General features: G+C 46.4%; 1 protein-coding gene and 1 long non-coding RNA gene across 2 annotated transcripts in view; one reads left to right on the top strand and one right to left on the bottom strand.

The window, feature by feature from the left end:
* Nucleotides 1-15,278, top strand: part of OSBP (oxysterol binding protein) — a 26,949-nt gene extending 11,671 nt beyond the window's left edge. Inside the window, exons 3-14 of the mRNA XM_081170884.1 lie at nt 2,508-2,758; nt 6,517-6,715; nt 6,921-7,023; nt 8,273-8,327; nt 8,873-9,007; nt 9,219-9,464; nt 9,729-9,849; nt 10,296-10,399; nt 10,607-10,702; nt 11,042-11,220; nt 11,861-12,081; nt 13,278-15,278. Coding sequence (XP_081027010.1) covers nt 2,508-2,758; nt 6,517-6,715; nt 6,921-7,023; nt 8,273-8,327; nt 8,873-9,007; nt 9,219-9,464; nt 9,729-9,849; nt 10,296-10,399; nt 10,607-10,702; nt 11,042-11,220; nt 11,861-12,081; nt 13,278-13,420 — 1,853 coding nt within the window. The 3' untranslated portion in view covers nt 13,421-15,278. The remainder of the gene's footprint in view (nt 1-2,507; nt 2,759-6,516; nt 6,716-6,920; nt 7,024-8,272; nt 8,328-8,872; nt 9,008-9,218; nt 9,465-9,728; nt 9,850-10,295; nt 10,400-10,606; nt 10,703-11,041; nt 11,221-11,860; nt 12,082-13,277) is intronic.
* LOC308573918 lies at nt 8,031-11,035 on the bottom strand. Its single transcript, XR_014002230.1, has 2 exons — nt 10,867-11,035; nt 8,031-8,345 (listed from the first exon to the last, which is right to left on the bottom strand). It is a non-coding gene; the product is annotated as an uncharacterized lncRNA (long non-coding RNA).
* Nucleotides 15,279-16,867: the final 1,589 nt, after the last annotated feature.

Consider the following 16,867-nt stretch of genomic DNA (forward strand, 5'->3'; position numbering starts at 1 on the left):
GTGAAACGCATATAGGCTAAAATACCTGCAGAGAACAATTCCTAGTCTATTCTAGGCCATGGGGTTAACATGAGGGCGCATCTCTTCCAGTTTGTCCTGTTCCATCCTATTTAGAGCTCCAACTCCTTGGGGCAAGGTTTTCTGCCAAACACCAAATGTTTGTTACTCATACAAATTGCTCGGTGTCCTTTGCCTTGTGCGTGTGACATACCAAGGAAAGAGGCCACTTGGGGCCATTGTGGTTTATAGCATGAGGCCTCTGGAAAATGTGGCTATATTTTTAAGCATCAGGCTTTTCAGAATGGTTAGCTTTCTGTTTCCCAAACCAAAAGTGCATTTTAGCAGTCAGTACCAAATCTGCTTTGCACATTACCCAATCAGCTGAGCCTCACATTATAATCTGGTGGCTCCTGAGCTAAAGCATCTGTCAGTAGCTGATGTATCTGATTAGGTAAAATAAGTGTCAAAAGCAAGTGCCCGATGTCCATTTTTGTATTGAATAAATCATGCATTGAATTGAAGGAGTTTTGGTCCCTCGACTCCTGGGTCCCCCCATCTGGTGTCTCAAACATGTTTGTCTCTTCTCCGTAGGACATATTTGCTCTGTGTAGAAGGGGAAAGAAGTGGAAAATGTGCCACCAGCTACTGATGGGGGTTTTGTTTTATTTTCATAGAATTCTAAAGAAAAAGAAGAGGTATCTGGCAGCTTTACCAGAAAGAATTTCTTCAGTGTTTTCAAAACAAAATGTCCTTTGCCCAGTAACATTAGATTGTGTTGTGACTTAGGCATCAGAGTTTCAAATATTAGCCCTTCTTAGCTCTGTTGAATTTTCATTATCCTGGTCCCCCATCCCCTTTTAAACCTAAAGCTAAAGAAATAATGGGAGAGAGAGGCATTTATTTGTGTGCATCGTCATTATCCACAGCACAAGATTCCAAGCTCATGATACTGAAACTCCGACTCCCAAATGTTAATACCTGCTCTCTCTCTGTTTGCGTGTCTATCTAATTTATCTGCTATGTTGACACTCAAAATGTTGCCGTCTAGATACTGTGCTCTCATGTACTCTTCCTCTCAGCGACTTCATGTCTCATTGTTGAATAGTATTTCTCTTGATTGCTTGCAGCAGACATTCCCCCATCCGATCGGATAGTTTTTTGTAAGTTCCTTATCATTCTACTTTGGGACTCATTACTTGTTGGTAGTGATGAAGCACAAGAGTGAGCCAACCATTTGTGTGTGTTTTTTAATCACTAGAATGTAAGGACTGTCTTGCTGAGTTGGACCAAAAGTCCATCTAGTTCCTCATTTTAAGAGCAGCCTGCCATATGCCTCTGAAAGATCACAAACAGGGCATGAAAAGTGATGGTCTTCCTCCAATGTACCGCCCCCCCCAAAAAAAAAGAGAAGAGAGATGGGTCTTCTGTTGTTTATCTCCAACATCTTGCTACTGAGCATGCGAGTTCCATTTAAGTATCATTGCTAATAATACCTAAAAGACACATTCTAAATTCATTTTGTCCAATCTTTTTCAAAGAAAAACAAGGGGCCATTTTTATTTAATGGTTGCTTACGGTGTTTGAATTTCATATGTTAACTGCTTCAAGAGACACAGCTACTTTTCTTTTGTCTGTCTTGAACTTACCACCAATCGGTTTCACAGGGTAACCTTGAGTTCTGGTATTGCAAGAGAAAGACCTATACCCACACACTCGCCAGAGCATTCCTAACATTATAAACCCACTGTTGGAGGGAGGAAAGTTACACAAGAGATTGGGCTCCGAACAATGTAAGACTTTCCAGAGAATGGCATGATCTAGCAGTGTGGAGAAATGTGTTTAAACATCACAACTCTTATAAATAGACTCATGGCTTGCAACTAGGAGGTGTTGCATACAGTAGGCGTGGGATACTTGGTTTTGCCAATATATTTCTCACTTCTGCTTTAAGGAGCACAGATAGTGAAATCAGACCTTAAGGCTGCTACTTTTCAGAGGTTCCCAATGATCTTTACCCTTTGAATATTTATACTTTCTTTATTGCTCCCAATTAGCTTTGGGATTATTGTTTTTTATCACTGCAAGTTAGATTTCTGCTTTGATTCCACTGCTTTGTCTATATACTCAGAAAAGGATTTTAAAAAAACAAAACACCACCAACCCTGAAATCAATAATATCTGTAGTACCACAATTTACACCTTAGTTCCTTGCTAAAATGGAGGGGTGGGATTAGAAATCCTGTCCTTTGCTTCAACAAACCATTGAACTGGCAAGAGAGATTTCCCTGTTAGCTACCTGTAGCCCCAACATTGGCCAGTATCTTCACTGGACTATGGGAAGGGATCACATAATGATGGCGGGTGGGGGTGGGGAGAGGAAACAGGCTCCCTTTAGTCCCCTGAAGATAGGCGCCAGTGCTGAGAATAAAGGAGGACCTGGAAATGCATCTGCTTCTGGGGTGAGCCTTGCCTTGAAGGTGTTAACAGCTGCAGCCTTTTCCCCACAGACGAGTCGGGTGATGAAGAATCAGTGTCTCAGACAGACAAGACGGAACTGCAGAACACCCTGCGCACCCTCTCTAGCAAGGTGGAGGATCTCAGCACCTGCAACGACCTGATTGCCAAGCACGGGACGGCCTTGCAGCGCTCGCTCAGCGAACTGGAGACCCTCAAGCTGCCTGCCGAGAGCAACGAGAAGATCAAGCAGGTCAATGAGCGCGCCACCCTCTTCCGCATCACGTCCAATGCCATGATCAATGTAAGTGTGCTGCTGCCAGACGCTCTGGCTCTGAGCCGGCCGGCCGGCGGGAAGGGGGCCGCTGGGTGCTTCCCAGATCATTGGCTCTGCAGGCTTTAATTGTAGAACTTTCAGAGCCACTGCAGCATTTCCCTCCTTTGAGAAGAGAGAGGTGATCTGGTGGGTTTTGGATTTATAAGCCGTCTGTGACATCACCCATTTTAGCAAAATATATAAGCTTCTGCTCGTCCTGAATCCCCTGTAGTTAGTTGGCTGTGCTTTCTTAGCCCAGTGTGGCCACACTGTGGCCAGTCGAAAGAATTGCATTGAAGGCATGACTCAGTATAAGAAAAGGACGTGATGGGAATTGTAATCCATAAACAGTACATCAAATCAGATTTTTACAATCGGGGAGCAAACCAGAAAGGAGAAGTGTAAAGAGAAAGCCTTCAGAAGAATTAAGGGCTGAGGGCCGTAGGATGCTGAGATTTTGCGGACTTGATCACCAGACCCATGGCATCACAGGTGTAGCTTTGTTTCCCATCTACTGGGGGTTGCCATCAGGCCAGCCTTTGAGGACTTTGCAAGGGGGTTATTATTATTATAAATATTACAAATATTATTTATTAGTTGCTTTTTTGCCACAGCAACTCAATGTGACTTAAAGTATTTTGAGCAAACACATACATGCATTAAACCAGCATTTTTAAAAAGTCTTTTTAATATTCTATTCTTAAAAAAAACTAAATTAAAATATCTCACCTATGCAAAAAAAGCCATAGGTCTGACAAAAAAGGAATATTTTTGCCTACTGCCTAAAGATACACAATGAAGGGGAGAGCATTCCACAAGCAAGGAGCCACCACTGAAAAGGCCCATTTTTGTGTTGCTGCCCTCCGGACCTCCTGCAGATTGGGCACATGAAGAACCTCCTCAGATGACAATTGCAGGGTCTGGGTTCATTCATATAGGGAGAGGCAGTCCTGGAGGCACTGGGGTCCTGAGCTACATAAGGCTTTATAAGTCAAAACCAGCACTTTGAATTGGGGTCAGAAACTAAATTGGTAGCCAGTGCAGTCAGGCCAGGATTGGTGTGATGTGCTCAGACCATCTTGCCCAATGAGCAACTGGGCCATTGAATTCTGCACCATCTGCATTTCCCAAACCATCTTCAAAGACAGCCCCATGTGTAGTGCATTGCTAGAGGTTACCGGAGCAGCATAGACAACAGAAGTTAGGCTGTTCCTTATGGAGGCATAGCTGGGCCACCAGCTGAAGCTGATGGAAGGCACTCCATGCCACCGAGGCCACCTGAGCCTCAAGTGGCAGCAATCTATCCAGAAGTGTCTCTGAGAGGGCAAGAGATCCCTGAGCAGTCAGAATCCCAGAAAGGCTGTGGGGAGAGAGCTCAACTGGGTACAGTGGAACAAACAGCTACATGCGGTTGCACTTTGTGTAGTATTGTTCTTGGTCCTTAAACTTGCTCCTCTCTCCAGTTTCCAGTAGTTACCAGCTCACTTGAGCAAAGTACCATCTAATGTCTCACAGTATCAAAGCTGAGAAGGTCCTTTTGGTAAATTCCGGTCTACTGTTGCTCCTCAAACTCTGTACTCTGGGATGACTTTAATGCAGTAGAGACTATTGCAGACGGGTTTATCTTTGGACTCAACTCTGGTCGCTGCCAGTATTGCATGTCTTCCTTCTGCATCCCATGTTCCTGGGATTTACATAAGTGTGCACCTTCCTTGCCTAAATCAGGTGACACCATCCCACCTTTGCAGGTCAACCACTGTATGGTTCAAGTGTCAGGGAAGGATTTCTGTTTTGACCAGGGCATGGTACAACCTTGGGGCAAACAGTAAACTGTAAAGCAAAAGATTTATGCAAACACTCCAGAAATATGGAGAAGACCTCTAAATTGTCCCAAAGTTCTGTAAGTCATTCCTAGAAAAGCTATAGCTTGTTCTGCTCAGGCAAGTAGATGCTATCATTGGTGTTTTTGAAGCAACTGGCGAACTGTAACAATGAAGCTGACCACTAGGTGAAGCCCTCCCTTAAAGTGGGAATATGACAGCCTTAGACATATGTCAACAAGAATTACCAACTAGCAAAATTGTTTACTAGCCAGCTAAGAAGCTAGTGAGCTATGCTTCCTTGCTGGGTATATACCAGGATCAGAACAATCCATCCCTTCTCCACCAGCCCACTTACTGGTTTGCATGGAATTCTGTGCACTTCCTTGCCAGTGTGGAATTCCTGGTTGCCTACGGCTACCAGAAGTTGTTAAATACAAACCTAGAATACACTTCTTTGAAGATGGAATGACATCACAATAGCTTTTAAACAGAAAGTTTTTAACTAAGCATGGACAGTTTTATACCACAAAAGCCTACCACTGTGGATTACTCAAGAATTTGAATAGGAACTACATTCTATAAATTCTGTTGTTAACCACCTTTGCCCCTCAGATATATAGCAAACCTCTAGGTGGGTTCAAAAGGAAGTCAAAAAGAAGGCAAGACCTGTTTTGGTATATATTTAGGAGCAAAGGATTACTTGGTCTGAAAGTCTTACCTTTCTTTGACCAACATTAATACCATATTTACACGCATCTAATGTGCAATTGAACCTAATGCACACCTCAGTTTTCAAAACCTTGAAATGAGAAAAGTATTTGCTGGCGAATATAAATGCACCATCAAATCTAAAGCGCACCCTAATTTTCACTATGTAATATGGCCAAAAAAGGTGTTCATTACATTCAAGTAAATACAGTATTCCATACATGTCTGTTCATTTTGCTGCCTTAAGCAAGGATGCAAGATTTGTATTAATGCATTTCCATTGCCAGATATGCAGAGCATCTTATCAGACAGGCAAATTTCCTAGCATTCTTTTATTTTGCCTTTTTAAGTGTGTGCTTTTCCACAAAACCTTCCGGACAGATACTAAATTACAGCATTTTATCCCAAATGCTCAAACTAAAACAGTCCGCTTAAAGTCTCTGAGTTTAGAGCAGAGCCTGGGAAGGTTTTCCCACTTTTGACCCTTCCTTGCCCCCTGTACAGACCACAGTCTCAGCTTTCCTGCCCCTGAGTATTGGTTGTTGAAGTTCCCCTCCTTCCTTCCTTTTTATTGTGTAACTACTGCTCCATTTTGCACTTAGGACAAATTAATCAACTAGGGGTAACATTTAAACAGCTTCTGTTTAATTCATGAAGGTCCAGGAGTCACATTTTCAGTATTTTGTGATTTGCCCAGATTTATTTGCTGGGGGCGTGTTTGCAGCCTTTTGCATGGAATATTTGGTTGGGCTTCTAGCAGACGAGTGTCCCTGCCCATGTCTCTCTGAACATCTCTGTTCAGTGAGTGTCCATGGTGAAGTTGCTAGGAGACTGGTGAATGCTTATTGGGTCTCCGAGTGGGAGGGGCAGTTAAGAGCAAAGTGCCCTGAAAGGGCACCTGTCCCCAGCAGTTCCTGTTAACCCACAAGAGAACCCACTTACCACTTTAAGAGCAGGGGCAGCAAGAAGCGCTGCAGTGCAGCTTGATCTGGGCCAGAATCGGGGCCAGCCCTACCATGCTACGGAGCAAAGTGATCACCCGGTGGCACCATGGGGGGAACTATATGAAGGCAGGAGTTGGCGTTTGACTAGCACAGCAAGACAAGAAGTGTTGGCCTCACAGCTGGAGTGACATTTGGGCCAGCCGAGTGTCTGGGGCCCATACAGGCCAGAGTGGTGAGTGCCGCCTCCCCACGCCTTTGGTGCTCCCCACAGGCTTGCCGAGACTTCCTGATGTTGGCCCAGACGCACAGCAAGAAATGGCAGAAGTCCCTTCAATATGAGCGAGACCAGCGCATCCGCTTAGAGGAGACCCTGGAGCAGCTGGCGAAGCAGCACAACCACCTGGAAAGGGCCTTCCGTGGAGCGACAGTTCTACCAGCCAATGCCCCCGGCAGCATGGATTCTTCTAAAGGTAGGAATGGAGGGCTTTGGCCTCCATCTCTTCTATCAGCCAAGTTCTAGCTCCTCTGCTAGTCTCCATTGCCCTTTCCTTTGTGGGTTCCTACTCAAAATTGCTTCTGTTGTGGGATGCTTGCCCCAAAGTCCCAAAGTATTTGGAATCAAGGACTAGTAACTGAAACCAAGAAAGATAACATCAGCATGTGTTCCTCTTACAGATCGATGTTGCCCATCAAAGGGAGATATGAGTGATGAAGACGATGATAATGAGTTCTTTGATGCTCCTGAGATCATCACCATGCCTGAAAGCATGGGCCATAAGTAAGTGACGCCCCTCTCCCATTCAGCTGACAGCTTAGCACCCATCAGCCTTTGGCACTGCAAACTTGTGAATCTACTGAAGTGTTTCCCTCACCTTGAATGCTTTCCCACTCCCATAGCCTGTGCCCATAGCCTGTGCCATAGGTTAGAGGGGGACAAACTGCCTGGGTGAAATTCAACATACCAAAGCAGGTTCTGTGTGTTCCTCCCCTGTTAAGTGTGTTTTATAGAACTGGGGCATCTTGCTGCCTCAGCCTTCAAAGGAGAAAAAGGAAGAGAGAATGGAGAGGGTGGAGGAAAAGGTGGAGAGGAAATCTCTTGAATATAAAATAAAAGTGATTAGTCCACCTAAGTCAATGCTGTCCACTCTTACTGAGAGCTCCCTGAGATATTCAGGATCCAGATTAGTTTGTGCAGGGATGTCTTAACTTGTGACCCTACAGATGTTTCTGGACTACAGCTCACATCATTCCTGGCCGTTGACCATGCTGGCTGGAGCTGATGGGAGTCCAGCAACATCTGGAGGGGCACAGGTTAGTTGCCACTGACATTGTGCTTTAAAGGTCCAGACTAGCACCTGAAATTGCACCCAAGGAAAGCTAAGACAACATTGTTTTCCAGAGTGGGTGAAACATGATCAGACAACCTTACATTGTCAGCAATTAGGCAACTGTGCTCCATGCCAGCTTACGTTTCTGGAACACATTGTTGCAGTAATTTAGTTGGGTATGGCTGCCAGTGACTTCAGGCTCAAGCAAGCAGTGCATAGCTTCAAAGGAGAGAGAAATGGAAATAATACATTTCTGTCACACCCCCAAACAACATGTACAGCTGTCACCAGACAACAGTCTCATGTTTCATTCATGCTTCTAGGTTATTTAGATGTAAGAGCATACAATTGCTGTGATTCCCCACCCCCAATTGCAGGTTAAATTAGTAAAGGGACAGGATAGTAATGAGGAAAGTAGAACAGGAGACCTGGCACATCAGTACACTACACTGACTCCTTAAAAGTAGTCCATGGGCACCATTCGGTAATTTTATTTTGCCTTTTAACTTAATAAATAAAGATCAATAGATCCATAGATTGGTGGCCCTGGTTATACTTGCTGTCCAACTCTGACAAACAAGATACTCTATTTGGTGTTTGGCAGCACTGTTCTCTGTGCATATTTTTTTCCTGATAGCACCTTATTTCAACTGGAACATCCTAGTTTTCTCATGGTGTGTCTTTCTGTAATTCCTTTAGACGAACAGGAAGCAACATCAGTGGTGCTAGCAGTGAAATCAGCCTCGATGAGCAGGTAGACCATGTCTTTGATCTGAGGGGGAGGGAAGCAATATTTTTCACCAGATGCTGTTGGGACCCTGCAGAGGGAGATAGCTGGAACAAGTGGGTCCTTCGCAAGCTTCTGGAGTACCTCAGCAGTGTATCCCCTAAATGAGCCACAGTCTGCATGGACGATGGGACGCAGAGCACCATCTGGAGGGTTGATGGGTCTCATTAGTCCTCCTGTAAGCCTACAAGTGCTCAATATACTTTGAGGCATACTTTATGATGGAGCTTATTGAAGGCTTGGGAAAGCAGGGGTAATGTTGGCTACAGGATCTGCCTTGTTCCACGTTTCTGTCCATTTGGGACAGGTCTTACTGCACTGAGCTTAGTGATTCTGGGCATGGCCAAGAACTTCTTTCTGCATAGATGAAGGTGCTCAAGTCATGGAAGAGTTGTTTACTTTTCCCAAGGCTTATACTTAAATTGGGAACCTCTTTTACAAGACTGTATAGAATTCACTGTCCAGCTTATGCCTTCCCACCTGTCTTGACTAGTCTCCTTTCTCTCCCAAAGTATAAACACCAGTTTATGGAAGACACCAAGAAGGAGAAGAGAACCCGAATTCCTCACAAACCAAATTACAGCCTGAACTTGTGGAGCATCATGAAGAACTGTATTGGCAAGGAACTCTCCAAGATTCCCATGCCAGTGAGTCCCCTTAAGTCTAGCTTGAGTAGTAAGATCTGGGGCTTGCTGTCCTGTGGAGAAAAGGGGTGGGAAGCCATGACTCTAACCCAACAAGCTCTGTGAAACGAGACTCTGTATGAACATGGAGTGTGCTTGCTGCATACAGACTTGCCTTGCATACTTCTGCCCTAGAGTGGCTGCCCTGCTTAACATCTGCTGCTTCTTCCTCCAGGTGAACTTCAACGAGCCCTTATCTATGCTGCAGCGCCTCACAGAGGACCTGGAATATCACGAGCTGTTGGACCGGGCAGCCAAGTGTGAAAGCTCTCTGGAGCAGCTCTGCTATGTGGCTGCATTTACCGTATCGTCTTACTCCACCACAGTCTTCCGCACTAGCAAGCCATTCAACCCTCTCTTAGGGGAAACCTTTGAGCTAGACCGGCTGGAGGAGAACGGCTACCGTTCCATCTGTGAGCAGGTGACGAGCAGGGCACATCCCTTGCCTGACTTTGAGCTGGAATACTTGATTGATTCCAGATACATGGAAGATACATTTCAGTCTTAAGCAAATTAAGTTCTGTTGTGTTTCAGTAGCACTTCCTTTCAAGTCAGTGTGCTCAGGGTCCAAGACAGTATCTGTTGGGGATGTCTGCTGTCAGCTCTTCCTGCTTCTACATATTCCTGGCGACTCGCCTGCTGAATACACTTTTCTTCCTTAACTTCTCTCTGTCCTGCCCTCTAGGTGAGCCACCATCCTCCAGCTGCTGCCCATCATGCTGATTCCAAGCACGGCTGGACCCTTCGTCAGGAAATTAAAATCACCAGCAAGTTCCGTGGCAAATACCTCTCAATTATGCCCCTTGGTGAGTCTTTGCCTTGAGTGCCTGCTGTTTTAAAGGGACATGGAAAGCTAATGGTGCCCATTGACAGACAGAATTCCATCTGTGCTTCCCATCTTTTACCAAAGTCCAGGGTCTCCAGCCTGGAGTCAGGCTGTCTGGGACATAGCTGAGCCACTTACGATGGGCATCTCATATGCACAGCACCTTTTAGGGCATTCATTAGCACATTCACCCTTGCTGTGTGCCCCTCAGGGGTATTAAGAACACATGCGTAGCTTGGGTGCTCATAAAATGGGCATTTGTGGAGAACGGGGAAATCAGGTCATCCTTAGCTGACCAGGGGTTGGTACCTAGATCGACCAAAGCTGAGTCAACATGCTGTTGTGCACTAGACTTCGACGTATTTTTCATCCTAGCAAGGATTCTGCATCAATGTGAAATCACCCTAAGCACATTCTTATTTCTAGGTACCATCCACTGTATCTTTCATGCATCTGGCAATCACTACACATGGAAGAAGGTTACCACCACAGTGCACAACATCATAGTCGGCAAATTATGGATAGACCAGGTGAGTTAAAAGTGGTGGTGGTGGGGACTGTGAAGGCAGCATTGCAGCCCAAAGTGTGCTTGGAGGGTAGTTCTGAGAGCCAGGACTTTAGAGGTCCATTTTCCATATTTCCCATTGAGTTGCTACTCCTGATGATACAGAAGCATTTTAGTGGACTGCATAAATAGTCCTGAACCTGCTTGACTTCCTCCCTTTTTTTCTTTCCAGTCTGGTGAGATTGAAATTCTGAACCATAAGACTAGTGAGAAGTGTATTCTCAAGTTTGTTCCATATAGCTACTTTTCAAGAGATGTGGCCAGAAAGGTAAGAGATCTTGTACTAAAGCATTTTACTGTGGGGATGGCAAGAACAATGTCAGCCCCTCTACAACAGAGAGAGGTAAAAGGCCTGTTTAGTGGTAGGAGGGGCCTTTTACATAAGATGAAAAGTCCCATGGACAGCAGTGACCTAGGCAGCTAAGCCAGCACCTCTAGAGAATGTTCTTTGAATATTGCAGCTGCACTCTGGAGTCCTAGCAGACCAGCTCCTGAGAACAGCTCTGGGTGCTTTTCAGCTTCTTTGTTAGCCGTGGGGAGACTATAATGCAATTCTGACGCCTGTACATAACTTTGCTGGACCTTCTTGAACTCCTTTCTATGTCAGGTTACTGGAGAGGTGTTAGATCCTTCAGGAAGAGTGCACTTTGTGCTGCTGGGCACCTGGGATGAGAAGATGGACTGTTTCAGGGTGACAACCAGTTTGGAGAACGGTGGCGACAGCCGGCAGAGAGCGCACGAAGCAGAGGACAGCAGGGTCATGCTGTGGAAGAGGAACCCACTCCCGTGAGTAAGGGAGGTAGCCTGACTCCTCACGTGAGGAGCTGGTGCAGGGCCATGCTCTCCTTTGCGTAACCAATATGACTATCGTCTCAATTGGCTTTTGCGGATGGTAGAATATGGTTATGGTTGTTGCTTTTAGAGCATGCCTTTGTAATCAGCAATGCCTTTGTGTACTGTGTGTGTTCCTCCCAAGAAAAAGTAAGTTGAGACCTGTATAAATTATGGCAAGTGTGCAGGTCCTGTGGGGTGCAGGAAATCCGCTGCTAGTCATGGGCTAAAGAATGGAGGACACTGGGACACTGAAGCGCCTGGAAATCTAGCCTCACCTTTCCTCCCTTATCCATCAGGCATTGTCCACACATGCAAGCCTATTTTAAGAGAAAATGGAAACAGTCCTCCAGGTTGCAGACTTCTGTGTTTGTGTGGCCTAGTCACAAGAAATACACAGCTCTGGGTACAAGTATACTGACCCTTTGAAAAGGAGTTGGTGACCTAGGGTCTTAGATAATGTGTGCGTATCTTTCCTGCCACCCTAAGAGGAAGATTAAGCTCACTTTCTACACCAGAACTTAGACTGCAGTGCAACTCAGAGCCTTTCTGCCATCTGAATTTGTTCTCTCCCCCCCCCCCTTCCTTGGTGCAGGAAGAACGCTGAGAACATGTACTATTTCTCTGAGCTGGCTTTGACGCTCAATGCCCCAGAAAGTGGCACTGCTCCCACAGACAGCAGGCTTCGGCCTGACCAGCGACTCATGGAGAACGGGCGCTGGGATGAAGCCAACGCAGAGAAGCAGCGCCTGGAGGAGAAGCAGCGCATCTCCCGCAAAAAACGTGAAGCTGAGGCCGTGAAGGCGACAGAGGACGGTAAGCGCTTGCCCATCTTGCCCCCGCACTGATTTTAAAAAGGCAACAGGAACATATGAAGCCGCCTAAGTACAGTGAGGTGGTTGGTCCTCCTAACTGAGTCTTGTTTGTTCTTGGCTGTCAATGCCTCTCCAGCTTATTGGGCAGAGCGAATAATAGTAGTAATAATAATAATAATAATAATATTTATTTATTTATTTATTTATACCCCGCCCATCTGGCTGAGTTTCCCCAGCCACTCTGGGCGGCTCCCAATCAAGTGTTAAAAACAGTACAGCGTTACATATTAAAAACTTCCCTGAACAGGGCTGCCTTAAGCTGTCTTCTGATTGTCAGGTAGTTGTTTATCTCTTTGATATCTGATGGGAGGGCGTTCCACAGGGCGGGCACCACTACCGAGAAGGCCCTCTGTTTGGTTCCCTGTAGCCTCACTTCTCACAGTGAGGGAACTGCCAGAAGGCCCTCGGCGCTGGATCTCAGCGTCCGGGCTGAATGATGGGGGTGGAGACGCTCCTTCAGGTATACAGGACCAAGGCCGTTTAGGGCTTTAAAGGTCAGCACCAACACTTTGAATCGTGCTCGGAAACGTACTGGGAGCCAATGCAGATCTCTCAGAACCGGTGTTATGTAGTCCCGGCGGCCACTCCCATTCACCAGTCTAGCTGCCGCATTCTGGATTAATTGCAACTTCCGGGTCACCTTCAAAGGTAGCCTCACATAGAGCGCGTTGCAGTAGTCCACTGCTTCCTATGATCCTTTTTAGCTGGAGGTGCCTGGTATTGAGTCTGGGGCCTTGCATTGCAAAGCCGTTATTTATGATTGGGATTTTTTATTGGGATTCTTGCCAGCTCTTCTGCATAAGGTCCTGGGAGGGGGGTGTACAGCCGGGTAAAAAGCACAATGTTAAAATCAGTTAAAACAGTTTGCAATCAAAAGAACAGGTGCAGCTGTGCAGAGAGGGAATTCCACAGCTTAGGGGTTGCCACAGAGAAGGCCCTCTCCTGGGCTGCCACACCTTGCCTTCCAAACTTCCAAGGGCAGAGAGTTGCTCCATCACTGAACTATGGCCCCTCGCTAAGGGAAAAGCATAGCACTGACTTCCCAGCAAAAATGCCAGCCAAATGCCATTTGTTGTTGTTAATTTGAGAATTCTCCCTCCCTCCCTGTCCTGCTGCCCCTTCCTTCCTCCCCTGCAGGAACTCCTTATGATCCCTACAAAGCATTGTGGTTTGAGCGGAAGAAGGATCCTGACACCAAGGAGGTGTCCCATGTGTACAGGGGAGGCTACTGGGAGAGCAAAGACAAACAGGACTGGAGCATGTGCCCTGACATCTTCTGAGCTGGAAGCAGCAGGACTATTAACGAGGATGGAGGGGAAAGAAGAGGGTAGTGGAAGAAGGATGGAGGGGGAACGGCTGATCATGTGACTTCCTGCCTAGTGCTTTCCTCACCGAATCTGTCTGTCTTAACCAATCACTTGTTTTGAATCAATCACCCAAAGCAGAATCCAGCAGTGGTGATTGGCTGGGTTGCCTTAGCTGATTGAAGCTGAAGTTGGTGTCTGGATTCCTGGATGGCTGGGGACAAGTAGAAATAGAGGACTGTGCCCTCCATTTCCCCACCCAAAAGAGAGTATTGTTCTGCTCGCAGCCCCCCACCTTTGGGGAGGAAGAGGGGGAGCAACACCATGCTTACATGGATTGCCCTCCCTTTCTACTTCCAGATAGGGGCCCGTAGTCAAGACCTTGAATGTATGCACCAAGAGAATAGCTGGGGAAGATACAGGGACCTTTTAACCATAAGGGTTGCTCTCTTTTTCCTCCTTCCCAAGCCCTGTGTGGCACTCTACCTACAGGAGAAGCTTCTGAAACATTGGGTGGGCAGGAGGAGGGTGATAGGTGGATGCCAGTTCTCTCCAGGAGCCACTGTCTCTTTGTTCACACAGGTGGCAAAGCAACTAATTGTGCCCTAGAGAAGCGGGCACAGGGTGGTGGCAGTGGGTGGGTGCAGGTAGCTCTGGTTTCAGCGGAACCCGCCTTTATGACATCACCAGCTGTTCATACGATGGTAGGAAATAAAACTTACTTGTTCTCCCTTCCCCATAGCAGGCTTCAGATTTTCCCCACATACACTTGGGTGGAAAGCGGCGATGCAGGACACAGCCTCCCCTCTGCCTAAAGCAACCTCTGGCTTAATGCGCACCTGTTTATATGTATATTATATATATGTAGAGAGAGAAAGAGAGTGAGAAAAAAAGAGATATAATTTTTGTTCTGGTTTTTCCCCTCCTGTACCTCCTATCCTGCAGACCCCATTTTGTAACACTTGCCCCCAGCTGTCCCCCTCCACTGCCACCGGGTCCAGGGAGACGCTCTGCAGAAAGCGTGACAGTCAACAATGGTTTGCTTGCCTTGCCTTCTTTAAAATAAAATTTTAAAAAACACTATCTGATGCAGAGCTGGAGCTCACTGGCATCAGGCTCCTCACTGTGCAGGCACAAGCCAGGTGTCCATGGATTCCGCTGTGAAATAAGGAGGCTGCAAGAACTCCCCAAACTGGCCTTGGGACAGCTCTGCTCTCAGCTGCCAAAGCTGGATCCTAAGGTTGACAGAGGTGCTGCCGCTGTGTTGAAGTGGACAAGGGCACAGAGGCTGCCCTAGCCAAGCCAACGCTCGGGGGGGGGGGGTGCGTGCGTGCGTGTGTATGTGTATGTGTGGACTATAAGGCAGCCCCTGCCCTTGGCTAAGGATCACACAATGAGGTGCCTTCCTTCTGTGTTTCCTATCCTCATTTTTTCTTTTTCTTTTCTGTGTTTTTCTTTCAACTTCCAAACTTTAGCCACTGAAGGGGTAAGAGGTGGCGGCGTTCCTGCCCTGGGATGCTTGTGGGTGGGATGGAATCACCTTGCTGGCAGGTAGAAATGAGGCTGTGAACCCTGCCATCCCCAGCAGCAAAGGACAGTGCTGCTCAGTGGGAAGGAAAGGGGTTTTGGGTGGGGTCTCTGCGCTCTTTGCTGCTCAGTCCCTGTCTGAAGCCTGTTTTCTGCAGCTTGTAGAGGCTGACACATCCTTGCATAGGATATTGGCAGGCGTTAAGAGAGAGAATATTCCTGCAATTCTATTTTTGGATTATTTTTTTTGCCTTATTGTCTTTTTTCCAAGAAAACTAAATTAAATAATAAAACCTGAAATATCCAAGAGTGCTTTTTGTGTGTATCACTTCAACTATCAGGCCTGAACTGACTTCTTTGTCCTTTTCAACTTCTTCCCTGTTTTGTCAGTTTATTCTGGTCTAAGGGGCAAAGATTAAGAAGGGAGCACACATACCTCTGAACCTTTGTCTCCTCCTGTCCTGGCACCTTAGTAGGGCCTGAAACGTTGGTCTGCCTCTTCATTTGGACTTGGTTCTGACGAGGCTCTTCTGAAATCTCTAAGGTTCACCAGGTGTGTGTCCTGTTTCTTGCAGGGGCAAGAAAATCCTTGTTTACTTACTGAAGCTAGACAGCACCTGCTTTCTGCTAAATGTTGAACCCTGCCAACAATCTCACTAGCACTCTTCCCCAGTCCACACTACTCCCTTGCCTTCACAACTTTCTTGAGTGTTTTTTGCCCAGCTGGAATCAGTCCTCAAACTTGGATGATGCCTTTTACTTGCCTTGATGAAGGATGGAGAAGGCTATGTTAGTGTGGCCTCTATAAGTTTGCCCAGAAGAGAATGTGGCCCCCAAACTGAAAAGAATTTCCCCACCCCTACTCTATATACTTCCAGTGCCTAACATCTTGTCCGGGGAGCTGATCAGGGTTCCTTGTGTATAATATTTGACAGAGTCCAGTTTATTTCTTTGGCCCCATATCTATGGCCTCTTCCACCTTTGGGGCCAAAAACAGAGACCTGTTTGCTCCAGCCAAGTGCAAAGAGTGGCTGGCTTGAAAAATGGAAAGCTGAGACTGCTTTCTCCTTTTCCACTGGATGGCTGATTAATAATGGGAGGTTTTCTAGGTTGCAAATTGGCTACCCTATTTTTGTCCTGCTGCTACCTGAATAAATTTACCCTCTTTGGAAGGATAGAGAATAGCCAGTGCTTTGCCAGTACCACCTATATGTTTATTAACACTTTATACTGCTTAATAGGGACGTGGGTGGCGCTGTAGGTTAAACCACAGAGCCTAGGACTTGCTGATCAGAAGGTCGGCGGTTCGAATCCCTGCAACTGGGTTAGCTCCTGTTGCTCGGTCCCTGCTCCTGCCAACCTAGCAGTTTGAAAACACGTCAAAGTGCAAGTAGATAAATAGGTACTGCTCCGATGGGAAGGTAAACGGCGTTTCCGCTGCTCTGGTTCGCCAGAAGCGGCTTAGTCATGCTGGCCACATGACCCGGAAGCTGTACGCCGGCTCCCTTGGCCAGTAAAGCGAGATGAGCGCTGCAACCCCAGAGTCGGTCACGACTGGACTTAATGGTCAGGGATACTTTTACCTTTACCTTTACTGCTTAATAAAGTAAAAAGTGGTATACATAAAAATGAGTGCAAAGTAATTTTCTAAAAATGGTAAAATAGCAAAGCTATCAGGTAAGCAGTGTACAAAACAGAAAATATTAAATTTGGGTAACAATTTTTTAAAAGGTTCTTCAAAGATCTTTCCTGTGTCTGGTTTACTAATGATTGAGAGGGCTTTGCAGAAGGTGGGGTCTATCATCAAGCAGGCCTGCTTCTGCACTCTCACCAAATGACTAAATGCTGCTCTGGTCACATAACAAACAGGAGGGTCTCCCCTCACCCCAAAAGATC

The sequence above is a fragment of the Podarcis bocagei genome (genome assembly GCF_964188305.1).
Source record: "Podarcis bocagei genome assembly, chromosome: 1".
NCBI classification, from domain to species: Eukaryota; Metazoa; Chordata; class Lepidosauria; order Squamata; family Lacertidae; genus Podarcis; species Podarcis bocagei.